The sequence below is a fragment of the Pseudochaenichthys georgianus genome, chromosome 7 (genome assembly GCF_902827115.2).
Source record: "Pseudochaenichthys georgianus chromosome 7, fPseGeo1.2, whole genome shotgun sequence".
In the NCBI taxonomy this organism is placed as follows: Eukaryota; Metazoa; Chordata; class Actinopteri; order Perciformes; family Channichthyidae; genus Pseudochaenichthys; species Pseudochaenichthys georgianus.
The window spans coordinates 19,907,812-19,930,946 of NC_047509.1; the positions used below are offsets into that span (position 1 = coordinate 19,907,812).

The window sequence follows — 23,135 nt, forward strand, 5'->3', positions numbered from 1 at the left end:
TAAAGAAAAAGGATTAAACCTGATATTTCCTGTAGATCACCAAGACGATGCTCCGTAAGGGCTGGCGCTGTCTGGAATGTATTGTGTGTGAGATGTGTGGAAAGGCTTCGGATCCCTCCCGTCTGCTGCTGTGTGACGACTGTGATGTCAGCTATCACACCTACTGCTTGGACCCGCCCCTGCACAATGTCCCCAAGGGTGGTTGGAAGTGCAAATGGTAAGAGTAATGTTAACTGACAAAATGTCAACCGCATAGTTCGGCTCTATTCAAACGAATTTTAAGAGCCAGTACTTTTCTCTATTTTAATTTCTACTGCCACCTGTCCATCATGAAACCAATCGGGTACATTTGCACTACGTCAATTGTACGTCAGTTTGCATACTGACATCTCGGTCTAGTGAATTAAAACACTGCAGTCACTATTGACGGTGGACTGTGTCGCACTGGAGACGTTTGACCAATCAGCGGTCTGCAGTGTTTAAACGTCTCCTGGTATCAGCTTAGCTCGCTTTTTGACCTAGACCAAGGCAGTACCAAAAAAAGGTCCAGGTGTACTGTCGGCAACTCTTGTGAAAAAACAAAAAAGACTAGTTCAGTATCATGCAGTAGAAATGCAGCATAAGAGCACACTGTTTCATTCAGCATGGTAGCTTTGAATAGGGCCAAATGGAAATGAATACATGTTAATTTGCATATTATGTAAAACACTCATGCCTCAGCCTGCATTAGCAATTCAGAGGCCCATCCCTATGCCTCTTGCTTCTGTAGCAACAGAAACAATATTGCAATACTCAAAATAGTTCCTGTACTTGTTTTTTGTCTTCAATCTTGCATATGAGCTTTATATTCAACACATAGTTCTTCACTACTTTTGTGCAGGTGTGTGTGCTGCGTCCAGTGTGGTTCCAACACCCCAGGTTTCCACTGTGAGTGGCAGAACAACTACACACACTGTGGCCCCTGTGCCAGCCTTGTCACTTGTCCAGTTTGCAGAGAGAACTTCATGGAGGAGGAGCTGCTGCTGCAGTGTCAGTACTGTGATCGGTGGGTGCTGTTCATTAGAAACACACACACACACACACACACACACACACACACACACACACACACACACACACACACACACACACACACACACACACACACACACACACACACACACACACACACCCGAGGTATTCATGAGACCGCCGCTAATGAAGACGAGCGGGGAATGGATTATTTATGTATTTTTCATATCATGAATTATTCCGTTACATCTTTGATTCGGGGTGTGATTTGTTAAGGAAAGTTTGTGCATCAACGTGTTTCTGTGTGTGCCTGTGCAGATGGCTCCATGCTGTCTGTGAGAGTTTGTACACAGAGGATGAGGTGGAACAAGCTTCTGATGAAGGCTTTGCATGCACATCCTGCAGCGCATATGTTCCAAAACCCGTGGGTAAGTTCCACAACGACACTATTTAGAAACTAAGATTGGACGAATTTGCTTTGAAAAACCCTCATAGGATATTTTCTTGTTTACTGATGACATGATTTTTTTTTTCTCTACCTGCTTTTTGCCTTTGCTCGCTGTAGTAGAGTCAGCAATTATGGCTTCAATAAAGATCAAAGAGCCAGGTTAGTGGATTATGCTTACTAACGTTTATAATCCCAAGCACATTTCCTATGGTCGTCTTTTGTTTGTTTTTCTGTTACTCACTCATATTTACAAATGTCACTTTACAGAACCCCAGTTCTACCGGTTGGAGGGTGTGTGGCTGACAGAGTCGGGCATGTCCCTGCTTCGCAGCATCTCCATGTCTCCTCTGCACAAGAGACGGCAGCGCCGCTCCCGCCTCGGCGCTCTGTGCTGTGAAGGAGGCTCTGATGGGATGGATCTGAGGGAGGGTGACGAAGGTTTGCACACTTAATTCAATGGTGTATTCAAATGTTTGTTGGGTTCTGCTCCTTTTGTCAGACTCAATTTATTGTTATCTTGTTTGTTAAGGATGTGGGGAGCCCATGGAATGTGAATCCAAAATGGAGAACCCTGGGAGCCCTGACAGAGAAGGGGGTGCAGACGTAGGCCCTGATGGCATGGCCGACTGCGATGGTGTCAAAGGAGGAGCAGAGGAGACTGAGGACAGCAAAAAAAGAAAGCGGAAACCTTACAGGCCTGGTAAGCTATCAAGAATTTGCCAAAAGACTTCAAACATCTACAAATGTCTTGAGTAACCACAATATATGAACAAATCATTATCTGTATTTTGTAACAGGAATTGGAGGCTTCATGGTGCGACAAAGGAAGTGTCACACACGGATGAAGAAAGAGTTTTTCGCCCAGCTTGCTGGAGAGACTACATTAGATGGACAGCCAATAGAGAGAACCATTGACGAGGGTTGGTGACAATTTTAGAATTGAATTACATCCAATGCAAAAATAAACACTTATGTATTCAGAAAACCCATTGATGTTTTTTTTTTGTAAATTCAGTTAAATTGTGAAACTGAATTGCATAATTATATGTGCAGGACCTCACCCTGACACAGATAACATCATGGATCCTAAACCAGTGGAGGGTGAGGAACAGGCCAAGAAGCGACGGGGACGGAAGAAGAGCAAACTTGAGGACATGTTTCCATCTTATCTCCAGGTTCAACTCTCTCTATGCCCACTGTTTTAAACCGTTTTTAAACTCATTTTATCCAGTGAGGTAATTTTGAAATGTTTGTACATTTTTCAGGAGGCTTTCTTTGGGAAGACACTTATAGACTTGGGTAAGAAAGCTGTGATGACACCTCCAGGGCAGAGGCCGGGCGCATGCCTGGTCCGACCTTCATTACCAGCACCGTCAGGGGTCAGAACTTCTGCCCCAGAGAGTAAGAACACTAACTTGACCTCTGACACCTGAAAACTGGAAATCATTTGTGGGTGTGGATGCGACGAGCACCTTTTGTGACCTTTGTGCTTCTTTTACTAGATGAAGATCGTGTGGTGAAAGAATATTTTCTTATCAAGCAAGAGGGGGGTGATGGCCCCCAGGCTCAGGGAGAAGGTGCAGGTACGTTTCTGTTCGTTTGCTGCTGCTGGTTTATTCTTAGTGTTGTAATTGCAGGTTGGTTTAAAATGATACATTTGTTTAGGAGTTTCTGCACCGTCCTCATCACTGAAAGAACAGGCGTCAACTGATCCTCATGACTCTGATGCAGAAAAGAGTGAAGGTATTCCCACCAGAGGTTTCTTTGGTCTATCAGTATGCAACATCAATCAGTGGGGAGAATACCTGATGTAGCACCCTACCTTACATGCTGTTGTCCTTGTGTGACAGGTCTTCCGTTAGGGGTGGAAAGTCAGGACTCTGAGCAGTTCTTCAGGAAGGTTCTGGGATCGTCAGACGGCTCCTCTTTGGGGGGCATGAAGCCCATCTTGGAGGGCAGTAAGGGAGAACTCAATCGTAGCGCTTTGCCGCAGAGAGCTCTCCTCTCAGGTGTGTACAAGGACATGTCATCAGCCACTCATATGAATAAACAGATACACAGACAGTATAAAACCATATCTGTTGTTTGATTGTGTAAGGAGGATTATTTACAAAATGAATGACTAAGTGAATTGTGGCTTGAGATGAATTTGAGCGTGCACCATCTCTAACAGGGTCCCTGCCCTCCGCTGGAATGATGGATGGTTTTCCTGGCCTCTCTCAGTCACCGTTCTTCGATATGCGGTAAGACCAATACTGCTTTTCCTAAGCATTTTATTTTACAACAATTTGTAACTGTTGCTGTAGATCGGTATGAATTTATACTCACACTTCATTTTTTACAATGTAGTTAACACATGAGAACCTTTTCATTTACAAGACAATAACTTGTAATCATATGGTGTGCAGGGAGCGAGGAGGATTGTTCAGTCCAGATGGAAGTGAGGAAAGCGCCTGGGCCAATCCCTCTACCCCAGTAACCCCTTCCTCCCCACCGACCCCCACTGAGGGAGAAAGTGATGGGCTATCCTACAACCAGCGCAGCCTCCAGCGGTGGGAGAAAGACGAGGAGCTGGGAGAACTCTCAACCATTTCCCCGGTGCTTTATGCCAATACCAACTTTCCCACTCTCAGACAGGACTACCCAGGTAAGAGAGGACGAAATAATAATATATACACAGTCTATAAGAGGACAAAACGGACCTTGTGCTTTTTTTAAAGTAAGTTTTATATCTCCGTTATATATTGGGCAGCTGTTAAATATTTCTCCTGTCACAGACTGGGCTAATCGCTGTAAACAAATCATGAAGGTCTGGAGGAAGGTGTCAGCTGCTGACAAGGTTCCATATCTGGTGAGTTCTGTTTTGATTGCTTTTTAGTTAAATATATAATATAGTTAAAAAAATATCTATACCTCTATATCAAATCAACAATAGTTTCCTGCGGTTCTCATGTTGTGCATTTTCCCAAATAGTTATCATACACCTTGCGTTCTTGTTATTCTGTTTGAATTGTCTCTAATGGCTTATTGTACCTTCACTTTCTATACATAAAACCTTGAGTGAAAAATGACCAAATACAGAAATAAACAAAACTGTAACTCAAATGTTTAAATTTCTGCTGGGTATTACTACATTTAGTAGTAAGATCATCCGTATTGACATTTAAGTACAGTATATCCGCATTTAAAGGTATATTGATCACGGCTCTCAACATGACTCTTTGACAAGTAGCTAACATTGCTAACAGCAAAATACAACTTCATTCTCTGCTAAGGATTACATTACTGCACTAGAACTTAACATGGACCATTTTTACATTCTGATTTATAATAATGCATGTTTTTGTTATGCATAAGTTAAAATGGCATTTATAATATTGGAACAATCTCATTACATTTTATAGCAAAAGGCCAAAGATAACCGAGCAGCTCAGAGGATCAACAAGGCACAGAAGGTGACTAAAGCTGAAGAATCCTTTTTCTTTTTCAAAGCAAATGCATGGTTTGATACCTTTCATTCAGTGGTGGTGCATATCATTCATGCTTCCTCTGTACTCTCCTCTTCCCACAGCAGGCGGAGAGTCAGGTGTGCAGGCCTATAAAGACGGAGGGAGTGCGTGTGAAGACGGAAAGACCCAGTTTGCACCTCCAGATCCCTCCACCTTCAGGCTTTACATCCATCTCTTCCCAGCCCAGTTCTGCAGAGAGTCCATTTCCCTTCCCTCCAGATTCAGGATCCTCCTCTGTCTTTTTCTCAGACGGGCCTCTTCGGACTCCGGGTTCGGCTGAAATCCGGACAGATCCCTTGGCCAAGCTTCCTCCTCAGTCACCTCATTCTCACCCAACCACACCGTTCCCCCATGCTGTGGCCAGCCCTTTACAGGCCTCTTCCTCAGGTTATTCCGCTTCCGGACCACAGGGTCCTCCTCAGGGACGGCCAGCCAGTCTTGGCCCCTTTGACATGCAACCAGGAACTCCTGGAACCCCCAGACGGGCTCAGCAGGTTGACCCCTACTTCAGATCACAGCTGCAGCAGCAACATGGTCATCTACCACAATCACAGCAAGGCTCCCAGGAGTCACTCGGACATCCAGAGAGTCCTCATTCGAGAGGTTCAGGGCTTGGGGAGTCGCCAATATTCTCACCACCCCACAACCCCCATTACGGAGACCCTTTCAGAAACCAGCAAGTGATGGGCCGGCCTGAATATGGTTCATCCCCGTCGCCCTCTGCAGTGACTTCCTCCCCTGCAGGGCAGTACAGGGCTGATGTGAGCGCCCCCTCTCCACGCTCCTCTGCTGTGAGGCCTGATCTATCCACTGGCTCTCCTGCTGGGATGCTGGACTCGGGGGATGGCTTGTTCAAGGCACCTATGACCCCACGAATGCATCAAGGGGAGGTGCATCCTGGAGCATCTCCAGGACACCCCTCTGAAGGCTACAGGCAGTCTCCTTCTCACTCTTTTTCTGACCCCCACGCCCAGTCACCACTGACTCCCAGGCCGCAGTCTGCCGACAATTGTCCTCTCGGGCCCCAGAGACATCCTGTTGCTCAACAGGAAATGTGCCCTCGAGTGCCCTCCAGCCCAAATTCACAGGGCAGCTCTCAGTCTCCCCACACTCCCGGGGGCCTCTCCAATGATGCTTACTCTGTCCATTCTCCTGCTACGCCTCGTTTCCAATCCCCGGACCCTTGTTCTCAGCCACCTTCAAGGCCACAATCTAGAGACCCTTTTGCTACTCTCCACAAACCCCCTCGACCCCCTTCTGTTGCCCCAGAGGGAACAGCAATTTACAAAGGCTCACCCAATCCTCACCAGCCACCTCCACCACATCCCACCAACAGTTCCATAGGGGACCCTCTCTCTGGTAAACCGTCAGCACCTCTTACTTTCAGTCGCAGCCCCAGCACGGGAGGCTTCCAAATGACCCAACAGCAGAGTCAGATGTTACAGGGTCAGCTTCAGCAACAACAGCCACAAACTCTACAGACAGACGGCTTTGGCTCCAGGGGGCCAAATCTCTCCGGATCTCAAGATCTGATGGCTGTCCGCCCTACAGATGCACATCAGCAGCCTGCTCTGCAAAGCACTCCAGAAATGCCTGACATTTCAGCAGTTCAGGACCCTGCCTTAGTCGGCCTCAGCCCCTCTGAGCTAGAGAAGCACCGACAGGTATGAACATATTAGCCATTAACAATCATGCTCTGCACTTTTTAGGTGTTTTTTTCTAATCAATTCTTGTTATGTTTTTGTTTTTTTCAGCGACTCAGACTACGGGAATTCTTAATCAGACAAAAACTGCAGAGAAACACCATCAGACAAGAGAAGGAGGCTGCTGCAGCGGCTGCTGCTGGCAGTGGATCCCCTGGCTGGCCTGGAGGAGAGATGGGAGCCTTTCAACAAGACAAGGCCCACAGAGCACCGCCACCTTATCCACAGGTATGCACCTTACGAATATGCTTTAGACTCAAAAAGATACATTTTGAATGTCACTCATTTTAATTGCACCACTTTATAGCTGAGGATGTACTTTGACCTCTCTGATGTTAGTGAAAGATGGTCAGATGAGTGCCTTGCATTGTAGCTCGCATCCATTAATGTGCGAGAGTGGATGTATGGCAGCAAATTTTAATGAGGTTTGGATAAAAGTGTTCTATAAACGAACAAAAGGAATGTTACATCTGCCTCTTTTTGCCATCATTACTTCCTTTAGGATCGTGTTGCTGCTGCTACTGCTCAGGCTTCTATGACAACAAAGATGCCTATGACTGGAGGCATGGGGGTCATTCGCCCTGCACCTACAGGAACCCCTGCCATCATGGATCCTAATGCACTAAGGTAACCACGTCAACCATGTGGATTTACAATATGCCGAATCACAATGTTTTCACTTTGTAAAAAAGAAAATTCAAGAAATGTTAAAACGTTAAAATATTTTCTCTTCTGTGTGTTTCTGTCATTTAGGCAACCAGGGCCCCCCAGACCTCAGGGCATGTTTGTTCGTCAACCGTTCCCTCCTCAGTGGCAGGGCCAGGCTCAAGGCCCAAGGAGGTTCCCCCAGCCCGGCATGGAGGCCATGGGCATAAGACACAATCTCAACCCTGCTGTCAACATGCAGGGTATGGAAGGCATGGGTAACCCTCACACCATGATGCCAGGACATGGAGGAGAGACCATGCAGTCAATGGGTCAAGGGCCTCCACCACAGTTCATTGAATTGAGACACAACTCACAAAGACTACCCCTACGACCTCAGTTTATGCCCCGTGTACCCCAGCCGAGACAACGGCACTTTGTCCCTCAGCAAGAGATGGCAGCATCTTTTGTTCAGCAACATCCAATGGGTCAAGCTGGTGGCATTCAAACTGACGGGGGCAGCAACTCGCATTTTAGGTTACAGCAGGGTGGACTTCCAGCTTTAATGCCTCAGTCAACAGGCCCAATAACACAGCATCCCCACCTGCAGCACCAGGCAGCTACTTCCAATACAAGCATTCCTAGCACTGAGCAGCATCATCTCCAACAACCAAGCTTGGTCACACACTCCCAGCCTGCAACAGCAGTGAGTAATGAGGAGCTGCCAGAACCTGACCTTGAAGGCCTTGGGGATGCCCCAGGGGATGGAGGTGTGGATGATGATGATGATTTGGCTCTGGACTTGGACCCTGACAAGGGAGATGATGACTTGGGCAACTTGGACAACCTGGAGACCAATGATCCACATTTAGACGACCTGCTTAACAGTGACGAGTTTGACTTGCTGGCTTACGCTGACCCTGAACTGGACCAAGGAGACCCGAAAGATGTCTTCTCAGACCAGCTCCGGTTAGTGGAAGCAGAGAGTGAAGCACCTGCATCTTCCTCTGGATCTGCACATGTTAAAGTGGAAGTAAAAGCCAAGTTGGAGCCAGGACAGAAGGTCACAACAGTTGCTGGCACTGCAAGAGGGTCTGCTACTCAACTGCCACCCTCTGCAGACATATGTGATATCTCCAAGGTCAAAATAGAGGACAGAGGTATGACTCAGATGCATCCAGGACACACTGTGGTAAAAGATGAATTTGGAGAGGCTGTGTCAATGCTTCTTGGTGGGACCACGCCATCTTCCAAGTCTGCACAACCAGATAACCAGTCAGCTTCACTCAGTTCTGTTCGGTTAGGGGGACTTCAGTACCCCCTCCCAGGACAAGCTGGTGGATTGCCTTTTCCTTCAGCTGCTTCACATTCAAATATGAATGATGATCCACTGGGTCTGCCTGATGTAGGTGGACAGCACTCCCCTGCTGTAGATTTGGCAAAGGTAGAGAGCTCTTTAGATGGTGAGCTGCCCCTTCTTATACAGGATCTGCTGGAGCACGAGAAGAAAGAACTACAGAAGCAGCAGCAGCAGCAGCAGCAGCAGCAGCAGCAGCAACAGCAGCAGCAGCAGCAGCAGCAGCATCTCAACTCCCTCCACCAGGGAGGCATGGCGCCTCATTTTCCTGGCATCTCAAGTCAACAACAGCCGCACCCTCAGACTCCGGGCCAGATAATGCTGCCACACCACCATCGTCCACCACCACAGGGAATGATGGCTCAGCCAGGGATGGTACCCCGTGCCCCGCACATGATACAGCAGCAGCAACAACAACAACAACAGCAGCAGCAGCAGCAGCAGCAGCAGCAGCAGCAGCAGCAGCAAAGACTTATGGGAACTGGAATGGCCCCTCCCATGAACATGGCCCAGCAGCAAGCCATGGTGAGGATGGGGCCGCCGGGGATCCACCCGGGTGTCGGTCATCAACCGCAGCCGCAGCCTGGGATTAAATTGCCTCTGGCCAACAACTTCTTCCCAGATAAAGGTAAGCTCAAAGCCTTATGACATAATGCAGCAATGGACATAGCCTTAATAATTATTTTAATAGTTCATGTTATATTTACATGATTTTTAACAAAGAATGTCACCAACATTCTTACCAATAAGATGCCAAAATAAGCTGCAGGGTCTTCCCTCCCATACATTTTTTTTTTTTTTTGCACAGACATTGAACACTTTTTTATTTATTTAGCATTTTGTTTTTAATTTTTCTAAAAGATTTACTTACTAGATGTGATTACTATGCGATCATTTCATCATTCTTAGTGGCATAAAAGGGCTAAAATCACATTAACATAGTTCATCTGAATTATTTCTGGGATAAAATAACTTCCATCCATGTCACTGTATCATCAGACCTTTTTCCTATTTCATTGCAGATTTGGACACATTTGCTACCGATGACATCATGGATCCAATTGCCAAGGCAAAGATGGTGGCCCTTAAGGGTATCAAGAGAGTGTTGGCACAGGATCCAATGGCTGTTCCCCCTGGCATTAACAGGTATTTCTTTTTACTTCAATTTGTTCGGTAGATTTTTGGGGGGCCTTACGTTTGATTTTAATAAACAAAAGTTGATTTTGAATAAAAACAGAAACATTTAAATGAAAAAAACAAATGTGTAAAGAAAAGAAATTACATTACATTGCATTTAGCTGACGCTTTTATCCAAAGCGACTTACAATAAGTACATTCGACCAGGAAGACACAACCTTGAAGAAAACAGAATCATATAAGTACATCAGGTTTCATAGAGCCAAGTATTTCAAGTGCTACTCAACTGGCTATAGATAAGCCAGTCCTTTATTAGTATATAAGTACTCTGTTAGCAGTTCTTTGTTAGTAATTCTATCGCTCGAGGTGGAATCGAAAGAGATGAGTTTTCAGTCTGCGCCGGAAGGTGTGTAAGCTTTCTGCCATCCTGATGTCAATGGGGAGCTCATTCCACCATTTTGGAGCCAGGATAGCAAACCCACGTGTTTTTGCTGATGGGAACTTGGGTCTCCCTCGCAGCGAGGGTGCAGCGAGTCGTTTGGCTGATGCAGAGCGTAGAGCACGCGCTGGGGTGTACAGTTTAACCATGTCCTGGATGTAGGAAGGGCCAGATCCATTTGCAGCATGGTACGCAAGTACCAGTGTCTTGAAGTGAATTCTAGCAGTTACCGGAAGCCAATGAAGGGAGCGGAGGAGCAGCGTGGTGTGGGAAAATTTAGGAAGGTTGAAGACCAGACGAGCCGCTGCATTCTGGATGAGCTGCAGAGGTCGGATGGGACATGAAGGTAGACCAGCCAGGAGGGAGTTGCAGTAGTCCAGGCGTGAGGTGACGAAAGCCTGGACCAGAAGCTGCGTCGCTTTCTGGGTCAGCTGGGGACGTATCTTCCTGATGTTGTAAAGCGTGTATCTGCAGCAACGGGTTGTAGCAGCGATGTTTGCAGTGAAGGACGGGTTGTTATCTAGGATCACACCCAGATTCCTTGCAGTCTGGGTCGGGGAAACAACAGAGGTGCCGATGTTGATAGTCAGGTCAAGAGTGGGACAATCTTTTCCTGGAATGAAAAGCAGTTCAGTTTTGTCAAGGTTGAGCTTGAGATGATGAGCGGACATCCACTGAGAGATGTCAGCTAAACAAGCAGAGATGCGTGCGACGACCTGGGTCTCTGAGCGGGGAAAGGACAGAATTAATTGGGTGTCGTCAGTGTAGCAGTGGTATGAAAAACCATGCGGGCTAATGACAGATCCGAGCGAGTTTGTGTACAGGGAGAAGAGGAGGGGACCAAGAACAGAGCCCTGAGGGACCCCTGTAGTTAATTGACAAGGGTCAGACTCGGACCCTCTCCAAGTTACCCTGTAGGTACGGTCTTTGAGGTATGCGGTGAGGAGGGAAAGTGCAGAGCCTGAAACTCCCAAGTTCTTGGAGAGTGAAAAGGAGGATCTGATGGTTCACCGTGTCGAATGCAGCAGACAGGTCCAACAGGATGATGACAGAGGAGAGGGAGGCTGCTTTAGCAGTGTGCAGTTCCTCAGTGACAGCAATGAGGGCAGTTTCTGTGGAGTGACCTGCCTTGAAACCAGACTGGTGCGGATCCAGAAGGTTGTTCTGATGGAGATAGCAGGTGAGTTGTTTAAAGACAGCGCGTTCAAGTGTTTTAGACAGGAACGGGAGGAGAGAGACAGGCCTGTAGTTTATACCATCAGACGGGTTGAGAGTGGGTTTCTTTAGGAGAGGGTTTACTCTTGCCTCCTTGAGACTGTTTGGAAAGTGACCAGAAGTTAGAGAAGTGTTGATGAAATGGGTGAGAAACGGTAGAATATCAGGAGCGATAGTCTGAAGGAGGTTTGAAGGGATAGGGTCCAGAGGACAGGTGGTAGGGCGGGCAGAGGTAATGAGGGTAAGAACCTCACTTGGCGAGAGAGGGGAAAAGGAGGTTAGTGTGCGGGTGGAAGGAGGGTCTGGTGACCCATCGGTGAGTAAAGGTGAGTCAGAAAAAGAAGAGCGAATATCATCAACCTTTTTTCCAAAGTGGTTAACAAAGTCGCTTGACAGAAGTGAGGAGGGGGGGAGGGGCTTTGGGAGGGTCCAAGAGGGTGGAGAAGATGGAAAATAGTTTTTTAGGATTGGAATAGGAAGATTGGATCTTATCTTGAAAGAAAGTGCTTTTTGCCTGAGCGATCGAAGCAGAGAAAGAGGAGAGGAGAGCCTGATAGGTTAGGAGGTCGTCGCGGTGTTTGGATTTCCACCATTTCCGCTCTGCTGCCCTTATTAGCACGCAGTGCGTCATTTAGCCAGGGAGCAGGAGGGGACTGACGAGCCTGCCGAGATGTGAGAGGACAGAGAGAGTCCAGATAGGATGAGAGAGTAGAGAGGAGAGTTTCTGCAGCAGAGTTTTGAAATCTTCAATATTTAAAGATTGCTAGTTTGAGTAGGATGTGTTGTGCGAGTGACTATCCCTGTAGAAGAGTTGCAGATAAAGCATGTTGTTTTATCTTCAAACTGTTCTCCACTCCTAATTTTAAAAGACAGTGAATTGGTATGTAGCAGTATCAAAGTTTAACTGTCCTATCTTATTCAATATAACAAAACACTCATGGTGATGAAAACATCTTGATCATTTTAACGTTTTCGATCAATGATTTGGAAACAACTTTCCATCCCAGACAATTGTTTGGTATTTTGCAGTTATAGTTGTATGTTTTATGTTTTGATTCCTCTTCAGGCAACAAGTGTCTCTGCTTGCTCAAAGGCTGTCCTCTGCCCCCGGCACAGATCCAAATCAGCCTACACTTGTACCTCCAAAGGTATGCTGTCAGGCTTGTCAAAAATGTATTGATTAACTTTTATTTTCACTCTTATGTAGCTTAATTAATAAATGTTTTTTGTGTTTAGGAGGGAGAAACAAGTGATCCTACAGTGTCAAGACCTAACCCGCCTCAGTTTGTGCAAGGAATCATCAGTACGTTCTACCCTTACTGCCGATAAAAATACATTTAATAATTTGAAAAAGGTTATATTGCTGTTTCCTCTTTTGTGGTTGTCTTAACTGAATCTTTCTGTTACAGATGATGCAGAACAGCACCAATATGAAGAATGGCTTCTGCACACCCAGCAGTTACTCCAAATGCAGTTAAAATTCTTGGAGGAACAGATTGGAGTTCACCGCAAATCACGCAAAGCACTGTGTGCTAAGCAACGCACTGCTAAGAAAGCTGGCAGGGAGTTTGCTGAGGCAGATGCAGAGAAACTAAAGTTGGTAACAGAAGAGCAGAGCAAAATTCAAAAACAGCTTGACCAGGTGTGTAGATTTTATATTAACTACATTAACAATTTATGTATAAAAAGGTGTCCACAGAAACGGCACATGGCATCTAGATTTGCAAAATGATATATGTTCATAATTGTTCCAGGTACGCAAGCAGCAGAAGGAGCACACCAATCTCATTGCAGAGTACAGAAGCAAGCAGCAGCAGCATCAACAAAGCTCAGGTATTCTTACCCCAGGTCATTCTGCACAGGCGGCCCCTCCTCACATGTTTCCCAAGATGCCTGGCCAGATGATGATTGGCCAACAGGGAACACCAGTAATGGGCCAACACCCTGGTGTGATGCCCCAAGGTGGAATGCCTGTCAGGATGCCTCAGGGGCAGCCTTTTGTTGGTGGAGCCCAACCCCAGCTTCCTGCAGCCATGGGAGCCAGTGTTGCCAGGGCCCCTGGTCCACCTGGTGCTCCAACAGGATTCTTCCCACAGGGGCCTAGAATTCAAGGTGCAGACCCTAGGCTTCTCCAAGAAAGACAGCTTCAACATAGGATGCAAATGGCAAAGCTCCAGCAGCAACAGCAGCAACAACAGGTGATGATGGGGCAGCAACCGATGCCACACCCAAATCAACCACCTGGCTTAGTCCCCCAGCCACCGCCCGGCATGATGGAGAACCCACTTATGGGCCAACAGCAAGCAAACCCTCAACAGGGAATGCTAGTCAACCAGGCCAATCAGCAGAGTATGGTGCATGTCCCACAAGGAATGGTTGGAGGCCAGTCTGTGGCTCCACTTCCACAGAACCTCGCAGGAGGCCAGCCTATGAATCATGCTCAAGCCATGATGGCAGTTCAACCAGGGATTATGGGAAACCCCACTGTTGCACCATCACAGCAACAGAGGCCTCAGCTGGTGGTGGGTCAGCAGGGAATGGTTGGTTCTCCGGGTCATCCTGTGCTCAGGGCTCCCCAGACCCAATTGACTCCACAACAACAGAGCATACTGGCCCAACGCATGGCTGCATCTCAGCAGCAACAACAACAACAACAACAACAACAACAACAACAACAACAACAACAACAACAACAACAACAGCAGCAGCAGCAGCAGCAGCAGCAGCAACATGTTGCAAAGAATATGGCACACCTTCAGCAGCAGCAGATGGCACAGCAAAGACAAACACAGTTGATCAGTCAGTCCAGCCAAGAGCAAGGAGTTCTCTCCCAACCCTCTACCCCACAGATGGGCTCCTCGCCTTCAGCAGGAAGTATCACACCCCAGCCACAAGCAGCTACTGATAACCAAAACTCAGGCCCCAAAGAGGGTGGGATCCTCAGCCCTGATTCAAGAACGCCACCACAGCATAGTGGACCCTCAACACCCAATCAGATGTCCCACCTAGGCTCTGCAAATGATCATCAGAATGACTTGGGACGACAGCAGTTACAACAGCAGCAGCAGCAGCAGCAGCAGCAAAACCAGATGTATATTGCTCAGCAGCAACAATTAAATCCCCAGTCTGCCCCTGAGCAACAAACAGGCTTGGTTGAAAACCAACAAGCTCTTGTGCTTCAGCAACATCAGCAACAACATCCTCTCACTCTCCAGAGGCAAGGGTCCCTTGGTGTTGACAAGCCTATGATGATGACCATAAAGGAGGAAGTCAAACCAATTGAATTCTTGGCTCATCAGCAACAACAGCAAGCAGGTCAAAATGCCATGCAGCAATCACCAAACCCCAACCTCCAGCAGCAGATCATAGGCCAGAACCATCCTGGCCAGCCACAGCCTGTTGTGATGGGTCATAATCCACAACAACATCAACAACAACAACAACAACAACAAGCCCTCATGGCCCAGCAGCAAAAGCAACAGGCCATGATGGGCATGATGAGAGCCCAGCAGCAAGGGATGATAGTGCAGAGGCCTGTGGGTCCACCTGGACAGATCCGCACCCCCATCAACATCCAGGCCATAATTGCTCAGAATCCCCAGCTTCGTAATCTTCCTCCAAACCAGCAGATTCAGCACATCCAGGCCATGATTGCCCAGAGGCAGCTCCAACAGGGACAGATGTTGCGGATGTCCATGGGACAAGGTCAGTTAAGGCCTAACATGCCACAGGGACAGATGCCACTGGGACAGATGCCACAGGTTGTGCAGCAGATGCCATATGGAGCCATCGGGAAACCAGGAGTAGTGGGCCCTCAGCAACAACCGGGCATGTTGGGCCAACAACCTGCTGTGGCTCCCCAAATGCAGCAAGGGATGATGGTCCCCGGGCAACAACAGCAACAGGTGGGAGAGATGATGCAGCAACATATGATGAGAGGCCAGGTGCCAGTGCCACCTTCCTCATTGGACCAGGGCCGCATGGTAAGACCAACATCTCCACGTCAGCCAATAGCCAACTCTCCTGGGCATCCATTTAATCCAGCTATGGGGATGCGTCCACCCACTCCCAACCAGAACCAACAAGCAATGATGGCAGCTGCAGCAGGCCGCATGCAGGGTTCTCCATCCCATGCATACTCACCTAGAGGGCCCTTCGGCATGAGCCCAGCCCATCCGGCCTCACCTCACTCATCGCATGTTTCCTCACCTTCTATAGCTGACAGTAGGGCTGGAAGGGGGAGTCCGTACAGCCACGTCAAGGCATCTCCACTCAGGTCACCTGGAGCCAAGAGTCCACTTGATTGTCCAGGAATGAAAATGGAAGCTCAGATATCAGGCAATGAAATGTCTCACCCAGGCTCAGTTATTCCCAACGGTCCACAGAAAGTCATGAATATTCAGCAACATGTGCAGCAGGTCTCAGAGAGCCACGGTCCTCACACACAACATGGCTCTAGAGTAGGAGAGATATACAAGATGACCCTACAGAACATTAAACAGGAGCCAAGGGAGTTTCATTGTGATGGTGCACCAGAGGCTCATTCTGGGGCTATAAAGAGAGAGGCAACGGGGGAGGCAGTTACTTCTGCTAACAACACTGGATTCATCAATGCTGGAGATCCTGGGAGTCAAGGCCCTCGCCCTGAAACTGGACAGCAACTACTTCAGAAACTCCTGAGAACCAAGAACCTTCAGCTTGGTGCCCAAAGGCCCTCTGAAGGAATCCACAATGAAATAAATGGCCACATTAACAGTAAACTAGCAATGCTGGAGCAAAAACTTCAAGGAACTCCACGAAATATGGAGGTATGTTTTTCTTGAATGCTTTCTTTTTTGCATAATGTTTTTGGTGGGGAAAGAATCTCTCATTCCTTTTTTATTTATCTTACAGGATTTACAGTCTATAACCAAAAGGTCTCCGGTACAAAAGCCAAAGCGCAGTAACAAGGCAGCTGGAGACCGAGGCCCTAATGCACGGAAGAAGAATAAGAAGGAAGAAGTTGGAAAAAGTGCTGAAGCCCTGTTAAAGCAACTCAAACAGGTAAAGGGATAGCTAAATTAAGTTTCATGAAATGTTTCAAGTGGTTCATCCTTGTGTAAACTAACCGATGCACCCTTCAGGGTCTCTCTCTACTGCCCCTGATGGAGCCTTCAATCACTGCCAGCCTGGATCTGTTTGCCCCTTTCGGAAGCAGCCCAGCCAACGGCAAAGCCCAGCTCAAAGGATCCTTTGGAAATGCAGTGCTGGACAATATCCCCGACTATTATTCACAGTTACTCACAAAGGTAAAACAAAACATGTAATGGTTAGCTGTTGCAGGCTGTGCCAACATTTTTTCTTTTTTATAAATACTCTTTATTGAGTTTCACACTTTTTTTTTTTTTGAGTTTCACACATTTAACACAAAATACAGAACAATACACAACAACCCCCACCCCCCCCACAGACAGCCACACAGCACATCCATAATTGGACAACAATTGAATAATACTAATAATCCTCATTTACATAATCACAATAATCTAGATAGACCACAAAGGATAAATAAAATATGTGTATACACACGCATATACATACACATCATGCTGGAATACTATACTATAGTTTTGTTATCGACTACACATCAGATTATTTTTTAGTTTTATCGTTGCACCTCTAATTAAAGCAATTTAAAGGTTGGAAACAAAGTTGTTTTACAATGAAACTGTTGTTTGCCTTTACAGAGTAACCTTAGCAACCCCCCAACACCTCCATCCTCGCTGCCACCTACTCCTCCGCCTTCAGTCCAGCACAAGCTGCTGAATGGAGTGACTTCTGGGGAGGAGCTGTCTGAGGGTCAAAAAGACACCGAGACAGCAGAAGAGCCAATGGGTAAACAATGAAGGATTTGGCATGAATGAATGTTTTTCATGAATATAAAATGTGGTTCTAAATACTTTATATTTTCCCTGCAGATTCTGTGAAAGAGGAGGTGAAGAGTGTAGACATCCTAGCAGCTCTCCCCACCCCACCACACAACCAGAATGAGGACATCAGGTACTACAGGAGAAGTCTGATGTCTGCTTGAATACGTGGATTTTTTGTTTCTGAATGGCTTTTAATGTAGGAAATGTCTGTCTTACAGGATGGAGAGTGATGATGAGGACGCTCCAGAAAGCATCATTCCGGCATCTTCCCCTGAGAGTAACGTAGGAGATGAAACGCCACGTTTCCCTCACTTACGGGAGCCCAAAGAGGAGGAGACGGAGAGAGCAATATCCCCAATCATCCCCCTCATACCTCGCACTGCCATCCCAGGTATTACACAACATTCTGGACGTTTTACGTATATATGTATCTAATATCAAACTGTTATATAACTTAAATGCTAGCTTTTATGCAAACTGCATATACAAATAATGTACTCATTTTCTTTTGTAGCATTCCCTGAAAACAAACCATTTGAAGCATCCGATAGCAAGGTGGTTTCCACCACCAACAATTGGGACAAGGCCAAAAACAACGAAGTGGCCGTCACCTTCACCCTGTCCTCTGTTGCAGCCAAGGTACAAAGCTATGATGTCATTGACTCTGTTTAACCTTTCTCTATTTCCACGCAGTTAACACAAATTTGAACTGACTTTTTTCCAGAAACTGAACCACGTCATGTTGGCCATGGCCCAGCTGCTTAATATACGGATGCCAGGTTCTTATGAGGTGACGTTCCCAACCCAAAACCCTGACATGTCTGGAGTGGAGGGGCCTGGAAAAGGACCAGAGCAGTCAGGTATGAATTTAGAGATTACTGTTCATGTTGTCTCATAGGGTTCAGACGATCACGATAACATACTGTGAGCTCATACAAGTGGAAATCTCCGGTTTTGAAAAGTGAAGCCAATGCTGGAAGGGCCCTAAACTTGTATTCTTTCTAATGGCCAGCAAGGGCTAACATAACCTCTTGAGTTTTAGCTTGAGCATGAGAGTTGTGGAAAGTTGCTGTTGTAGAGTGACTTCACTGCTAGAACGACCTGTAAGTGTATTAAACCATAAATAAAGATTCATAATAAGATGGTCATGTTTTCCAGGGGCTTTGTGTACAAAGGACGGGGCTTCACTCAGTCAGGATGAGTGGCTAAGGCAATTTGACGTGTCTCTACCAGGCTGTACGTTGAAGAAACAAGTGGACATTCTGGCTCTCATAAAACAGGTATGTCATCACAGTTTTAAAGGTCCCATGTCATGGCCATCTCCACTGATCATAATTCCATTGTTGAGGTCTACTAGAATAGATTTACATTGTTCCATGTTCCAAACTCACATTGGTTTCTCATACAGCATCTCTGCATAGTATGTGTATTCACTCTCCGTCCTAAACGGCTTGTTGGAGCTCCTGCACCCCCCTCCCTTTGAGCCCACTGTGCTCTGATTGGTCAGCTCTCCCACTCTGTTCTGATGAGTCCACCACCGTTACAGCGGAACATCAGTGATTATGTGTTACAATGGTGTTTGTTAGCAACCAGAAAATGACACCAGTAATGACAAACCGATGAGAATGCGGGAAGGGGCCCCCCCCCCTGTGTAAGCGTGCCACAGTTTCCCAGCTGCGAGGCTCCACTAGCGCATGGGGGGGGGGGGGGTGTGTGTGTGTGTGTGTGTGTGTGTGTGTGTGTGTGTGTGTGTGTGTGTGTCCACGGATTGGTCCATTTGGGTATGGGCACGTCACTGTACCCAGGAAGAAAAAGAGAAATCTCCAACGAGGCGTTCTGTGGCAGCATAGACAGGTTTTTTCTGTGTTAGAGTTTTACTCGCTACGGGTACCCGACGGGTGACGCAAAAAAGGTGATTCGCGGGTGGTATTTTTTCAAACGCTTTTTTCCGGGTTCGGTTCTGGGTAAAACAAAGATGATGCGGGTATTGCATAATAAATATATTAAAATAATAATAATTTAGTTTAATGTTTAAATCCTCAGACCTCTCCCCTGCGGGACCGCGCATAATCATAACCTCTGCAGCGGATCAGTCTGCTTCTGAGCGCGCTGCATTCGAAATGGCTGAGGTGAAGCTCTCTAGCGGAGAATACAGCATTTTCAATAACACGTCTGGGAGGCTTTTGGTGTCATCCTAGATGGAGAAAATAACCAACATCCCACGCTTTTTGAGACAAATATGCAACTGCGTGTGTTAATAATTGCACGTTTTCACTGCTCATATATGGGATATGCGGGTTCGGGTCGGTTTGCAGATCTTGTGCCGACGGGTCGGGTCGAGTTGCGTAACTAATTGGCAATATGTGCGGGTAGCGGGGCGGGTTCGGTATTGCACGTCGCGGGGCTGGAGCGGGTCTTGAAAATCAGACCCGTGCAGGACTCTGGCATACGGTATATTCCCTGAAGAGTGTTAACCTCATATGTGCATTTTTCTCTCAGGAGTTCCCAGACGGAGAAGACAAACCGGCTCTGCACTGTTACACCACCAAAGTCTCCGACTTAGATGTTCGCCACCTTCCGGCTATTCCAGTGGAAGAATCTCCCCCTCCATCGCCTTCCCCTCCATCGCCTTCCCCTCCACATCCTCCTCCATCGGTCCCAGCTCCCACTTGTGAAGCTGAACCCTCCAACAAATCAGCTTCTCCATCTCCTCCTTCCTCCAGTCCTACCCTTCAGATCAAGATAAAGACTGAACCTGAACTGGGTGATGGTCCTCCTATTGATGCTGCTCAACCAACTGATGTCACAGAGTCTGGTGTTGCTCCTCCAGAGTCTCAGAAGGCTGCACCACAGTCGGAAGATAACACACCAGAGTCTAAAGATCTTGCAACACAGTCTAAAGATGCTGCTCCAGGATCTGAGGTTGCTGCTCCAGAGTCAGCCTCTGATCCAGCATCTGCCTCTGAAGCTCCAGTTCCTACTGATCTTACTCCTTCTGAAGATTGTCTGAGTCTTGCTATCAAGGAGGAGAACTTGGCCACTGATCTTGATCAACCAACTAAAGATTCGGCACACATCATGGAGTCTTCCCCAAAGGCTATCAAGCAGCGCAGGCCGCTCTCCCCTGATGAGGTAATACATCCCAAACAGAAGAAATGGAAGGGGATTCGCTGGAAGCGCCTTCAGATTGTCATCACGATACGTAAGGGTGGGTCTAAGAAAGAGAGCAGCCGCGAGGTGTCGGAGCTAATGGAACGCCTTCGCATTACTCTACGACCAGACAAACTTCCTCGAGATAAACGTAAATGCTGCTTCTGCCACGAGGAAGCTGACGGAGCCACAGATGGGCCGGGCCGGTTGCTCAACATTGATGTGGACTTGTGGGTGCACCTCAACTGTGCCCTGTGGTCCACAGAGGTGTATGAGACGCAAGGCGGGGCCCTTATCAATGTGGAGGTAGCCCTGCGTCGCGGATTGCGGACTCTTTGCGCATACTGCCAGAAAACAGGGGCCACAAACGGCTGCAACAGAATGCGCTGCCCGAATGTTTACCACTTCGCCTGCGCCATTAGGGCACGCTGCATGTTTTTCAAGGACAAGACCATGTTGTGCACCCAGCACAAGCTGAAGGGCCCCAGTGAAGATGAACTCGGCATGTTTGCTGTTTTACGGCGTGTGTACATTGAGCGTGACGAGGTGAAGCAGATTGCCAGCATCTTACAGCGGGGTGACCGTATCCACCTGTTCCGTGTGGGTGGTCTCATCTTCCATGCTGTTGGTCAGTTGCTACCATCCCAGATGGCCAACTTCCATTCGTCCACTGCCATCTTCCCTGTTGGCTATGAGGCCACACGCATCTACTGGAGCACACGTGTGCCCAACAAGCGCTGCCGCTACCGCTGCCGCATCAACGAGGACGATGGTCGCCCTCTGTTCGAGGTGCGTGTTTTGGAGCAAGGCATGGAGGATTTGCAGTACCGGGACACTACTCCAGAAGGTAAAGACTCCTGAAGTGCTTTCACTTGCTTTCAAGTTGCATTGTGAATCTGTTATACTTGTGCTCTTGATATGAAAGTGTTTAATTCACCTCTCTTGTCTTTAGGGATCTGGGAGCGGGTGGTTCAGCAGGTTGCTAAACTCCGAGATGACTCGGCCATGTTGAAGCTGTTCACTGAGCATGTCAAGGGAGAGGAGATGTATGGCCTGACAATTCATGCTGTCATGCGTATCACTGAGTCGGTAAGGAAAGGTGTCAGGAAACAGTATCAGTATCACAGTTAATTGGTCTTTGTCTCCCAGTTGTAATTCAAGCACTTAGAAAACCAATATCCACACATACTAGGGGTTGTCATCTCCTTATATAGTAAACTTGTGACAAAAAACAAACAACTTTAAAGTTTACCTGCCAAATCAGTAGAGTATTGGATCTGTAGATCAAAGTGCATGGATAACATGATGTGTGTTTGTTGTGTTTCAGTTGCCTGGAGTGGAGAATTGCCAGAACTACCAGTTTCGATACGGCCGTCACCCTCTGATGGAGCTCCCTCTCATGATCAATCCCTCTGGCTCTGCTCGCTCTGAGGCCAAAGTCCCCACACAGATCAAGAGGTAAAGCAGCATCATTTGAACAATTAGCCAAAACAGGTTTACAAAAAACTCTGCTGTACACATGTTCTGGTAGACATAACATAACTGACAAAGTAAAACCTGTGTGATAATGCTAAAACTGTTTATTATTTAAGTTCTATAAAATGTGTACTCCAACTGGCAACATTCACAAAACTAATTGGCTTGAATCAAATAGTTTGACGTGACTTTCAATGTTGGATAAAAGGAATTGCAGCTCATTTAGAAACCAAGGCACAGCATTTTAAACTAATAATTTGTTGTACTATTGCTGTAGACATTTTATTTACAAAGAACCACACATTTCCAAATATATCTTAGAAATGTCTGGATACCCACTCACACTCTGTTTGTCTGAAGGCCTCACACTCTAAACAGCACCAGCGTGTCGAAGGCCTACCAGAGCACCTTCACTGGAGAGCTCAACACACCGTACAGCAAGCAGTTCGTCCACTCCAAGTCGTCCCAGTATCGACGGCTGAAGACTGAGTGGAAGAACAACGTGTATCTGGCACGGTCGCGCATCCAGGGCCTGGGGCTCTACGCTTCCAAAGACCTGGAGAAGCATACGATGGTCATCGAGTACATCGGAACCGTCATTCGCAACGAAGTGGCCAATCGGCGGGAGAAGATCTACGAGGAGCAGGTACGCCAATTTAGCAATAGCACTTAAATGCGAAGCACTCAGTAATTCAAGGAATGCACAAAAAGGGAAAAATAGTTTGGAGGTGCGGGAACAATTAATTGGATGCGATCCAAATTTATTTTTTAAACGTTTTCTGTTTTTTACCCCCAACTTAGAACCGTGGGATCTACATGTTCCGCATCAACAACGAGCAGGTGATTGATGCCACTCTGACAGGAGGTCCAGCTCGGTAAGTGTTGATTTGCGATTGGCTTCCTCATTTTAAGAAGGTTTTTTTTTTTTAACTGCCATTTATCTCTTTTCCAGGTACGCCAACCATTCCTGCGCCCCAAACTGTGTTGCAGAGGTGGTCACATTTGACAGAGAAGACAAGATTATCATCATTTCCAGCCGCAGGATCCCCAAAGGGGAAGAGGTACGGTGCATTAGATAACCAACCCCTACAGACTTCTACACATCCAGATACTACCACCTATTGCATTTGTTTGCA

The 23,135-nt window shown here is 47.1% G+C and overlaps 1 protein-coding gene across 1 annotated transcript in view; it reads left to right on the forward strand.

Annotated features, from left to right (window-relative positions):
- Positions 1-23,135, forward strand: part of kmt2d (lysine (K)-specific methyltransferase 2D) — a 35,063-nt gene that overhangs the window by 8,993 nt on the left and 2,935 nt on the right. The window contains exons 16-54 of the mRNA XM_034087193.1: positions 36-217; positions 881-1,045; positions 1,330-1,439; positions 1,577-1,618; positions 1,727-1,897; positions 1,989-2,159; positions 2,257-2,379; positions 2,513-2,634; positions 2,725-2,860; positions 2,962-3,042; positions 3,125-3,202; positions 3,310-3,468; positions 3,633-3,702; positions 3,868-4,106; positions 4,237-4,310; positions 4,864-4,914; positions 5,031-6,632; positions 6,723-6,899; positions 7,174-7,298; positions 7,425-9,301; positions 9,696-9,819; positions 12,531-12,612; positions 12,701-12,767; positions 12,874-13,106; positions 13,219-16,272; positions 16,358-16,507; positions 16,588-16,752; positions 17,191-17,338; positions 17,422-17,503; positions 17,592-17,764; positions 17,888-18,012; positions 18,098-18,233; positions 18,532-18,653; positions 19,873-21,370; positions 21,476-21,612; positions 21,851-21,981; positions 22,360-22,645; positions 22,801-22,874; positions 22,952-23,060. Of these exons, the coding sequence (XP_033943084.1) occupies positions 36-217; positions 881-1,045; positions 1,330-1,439; positions 1,577-1,618; positions 1,727-1,897; positions 1,989-2,159; positions 2,257-2,379; positions 2,513-2,634; positions 2,725-2,860; positions 2,962-3,042; positions 3,125-3,202; positions 3,310-3,468; positions 3,633-3,702; positions 3,868-4,106; positions 4,237-4,310; positions 4,864-4,914; positions 5,031-6,632; positions 6,723-6,899; positions 7,174-7,298; positions 7,425-9,301; positions 9,696-9,819; positions 12,531-12,612; positions 12,701-12,767; positions 12,874-13,106; positions 13,219-16,272; positions 16,358-16,507; positions 16,588-16,752; positions 17,191-17,338; positions 17,422-17,503; positions 17,592-17,764; positions 17,888-18,012; positions 18,098-18,233; positions 18,532-18,653; positions 19,873-21,370; positions 21,476-21,612; positions 21,851-21,981; positions 22,360-22,645; positions 22,801-22,874; positions 22,952-23,060 (12,651 nt within the window). The remainder of the gene's footprint in view (positions 1-35; positions 218-880; positions 1,046-1,329; positions 1,440-1,576; positions 1,619-1,726; positions 1,898-1,988; positions 2,160-2,256; positions 2,380-2,512; positions 2,635-2,724; positions 2,861-2,961; positions 3,043-3,124; positions 3,203-3,309; positions 3,469-3,632; positions 3,703-3,867; positions 4,107-4,236; positions 4,311-4,863; positions 4,915-5,030; positions 6,633-6,722; positions 6,900-7,173; positions 7,299-7,424; positions 9,302-9,695; positions 9,820-12,530; positions 12,613-12,700; positions 12,768-12,873; positions 13,107-13,218; positions 16,273-16,357; positions 16,508-16,587; positions 16,753-17,190; positions 17,339-17,421; positions 17,504-17,591; positions 17,765-17,887; positions 18,013-18,097; positions 18,234-18,531; positions 18,654-19,872; positions 21,371-21,475; positions 21,613-21,850; positions 21,982-22,359; positions 22,646-22,800; positions 22,875-22,951; positions 23,061-23,135) is intronic.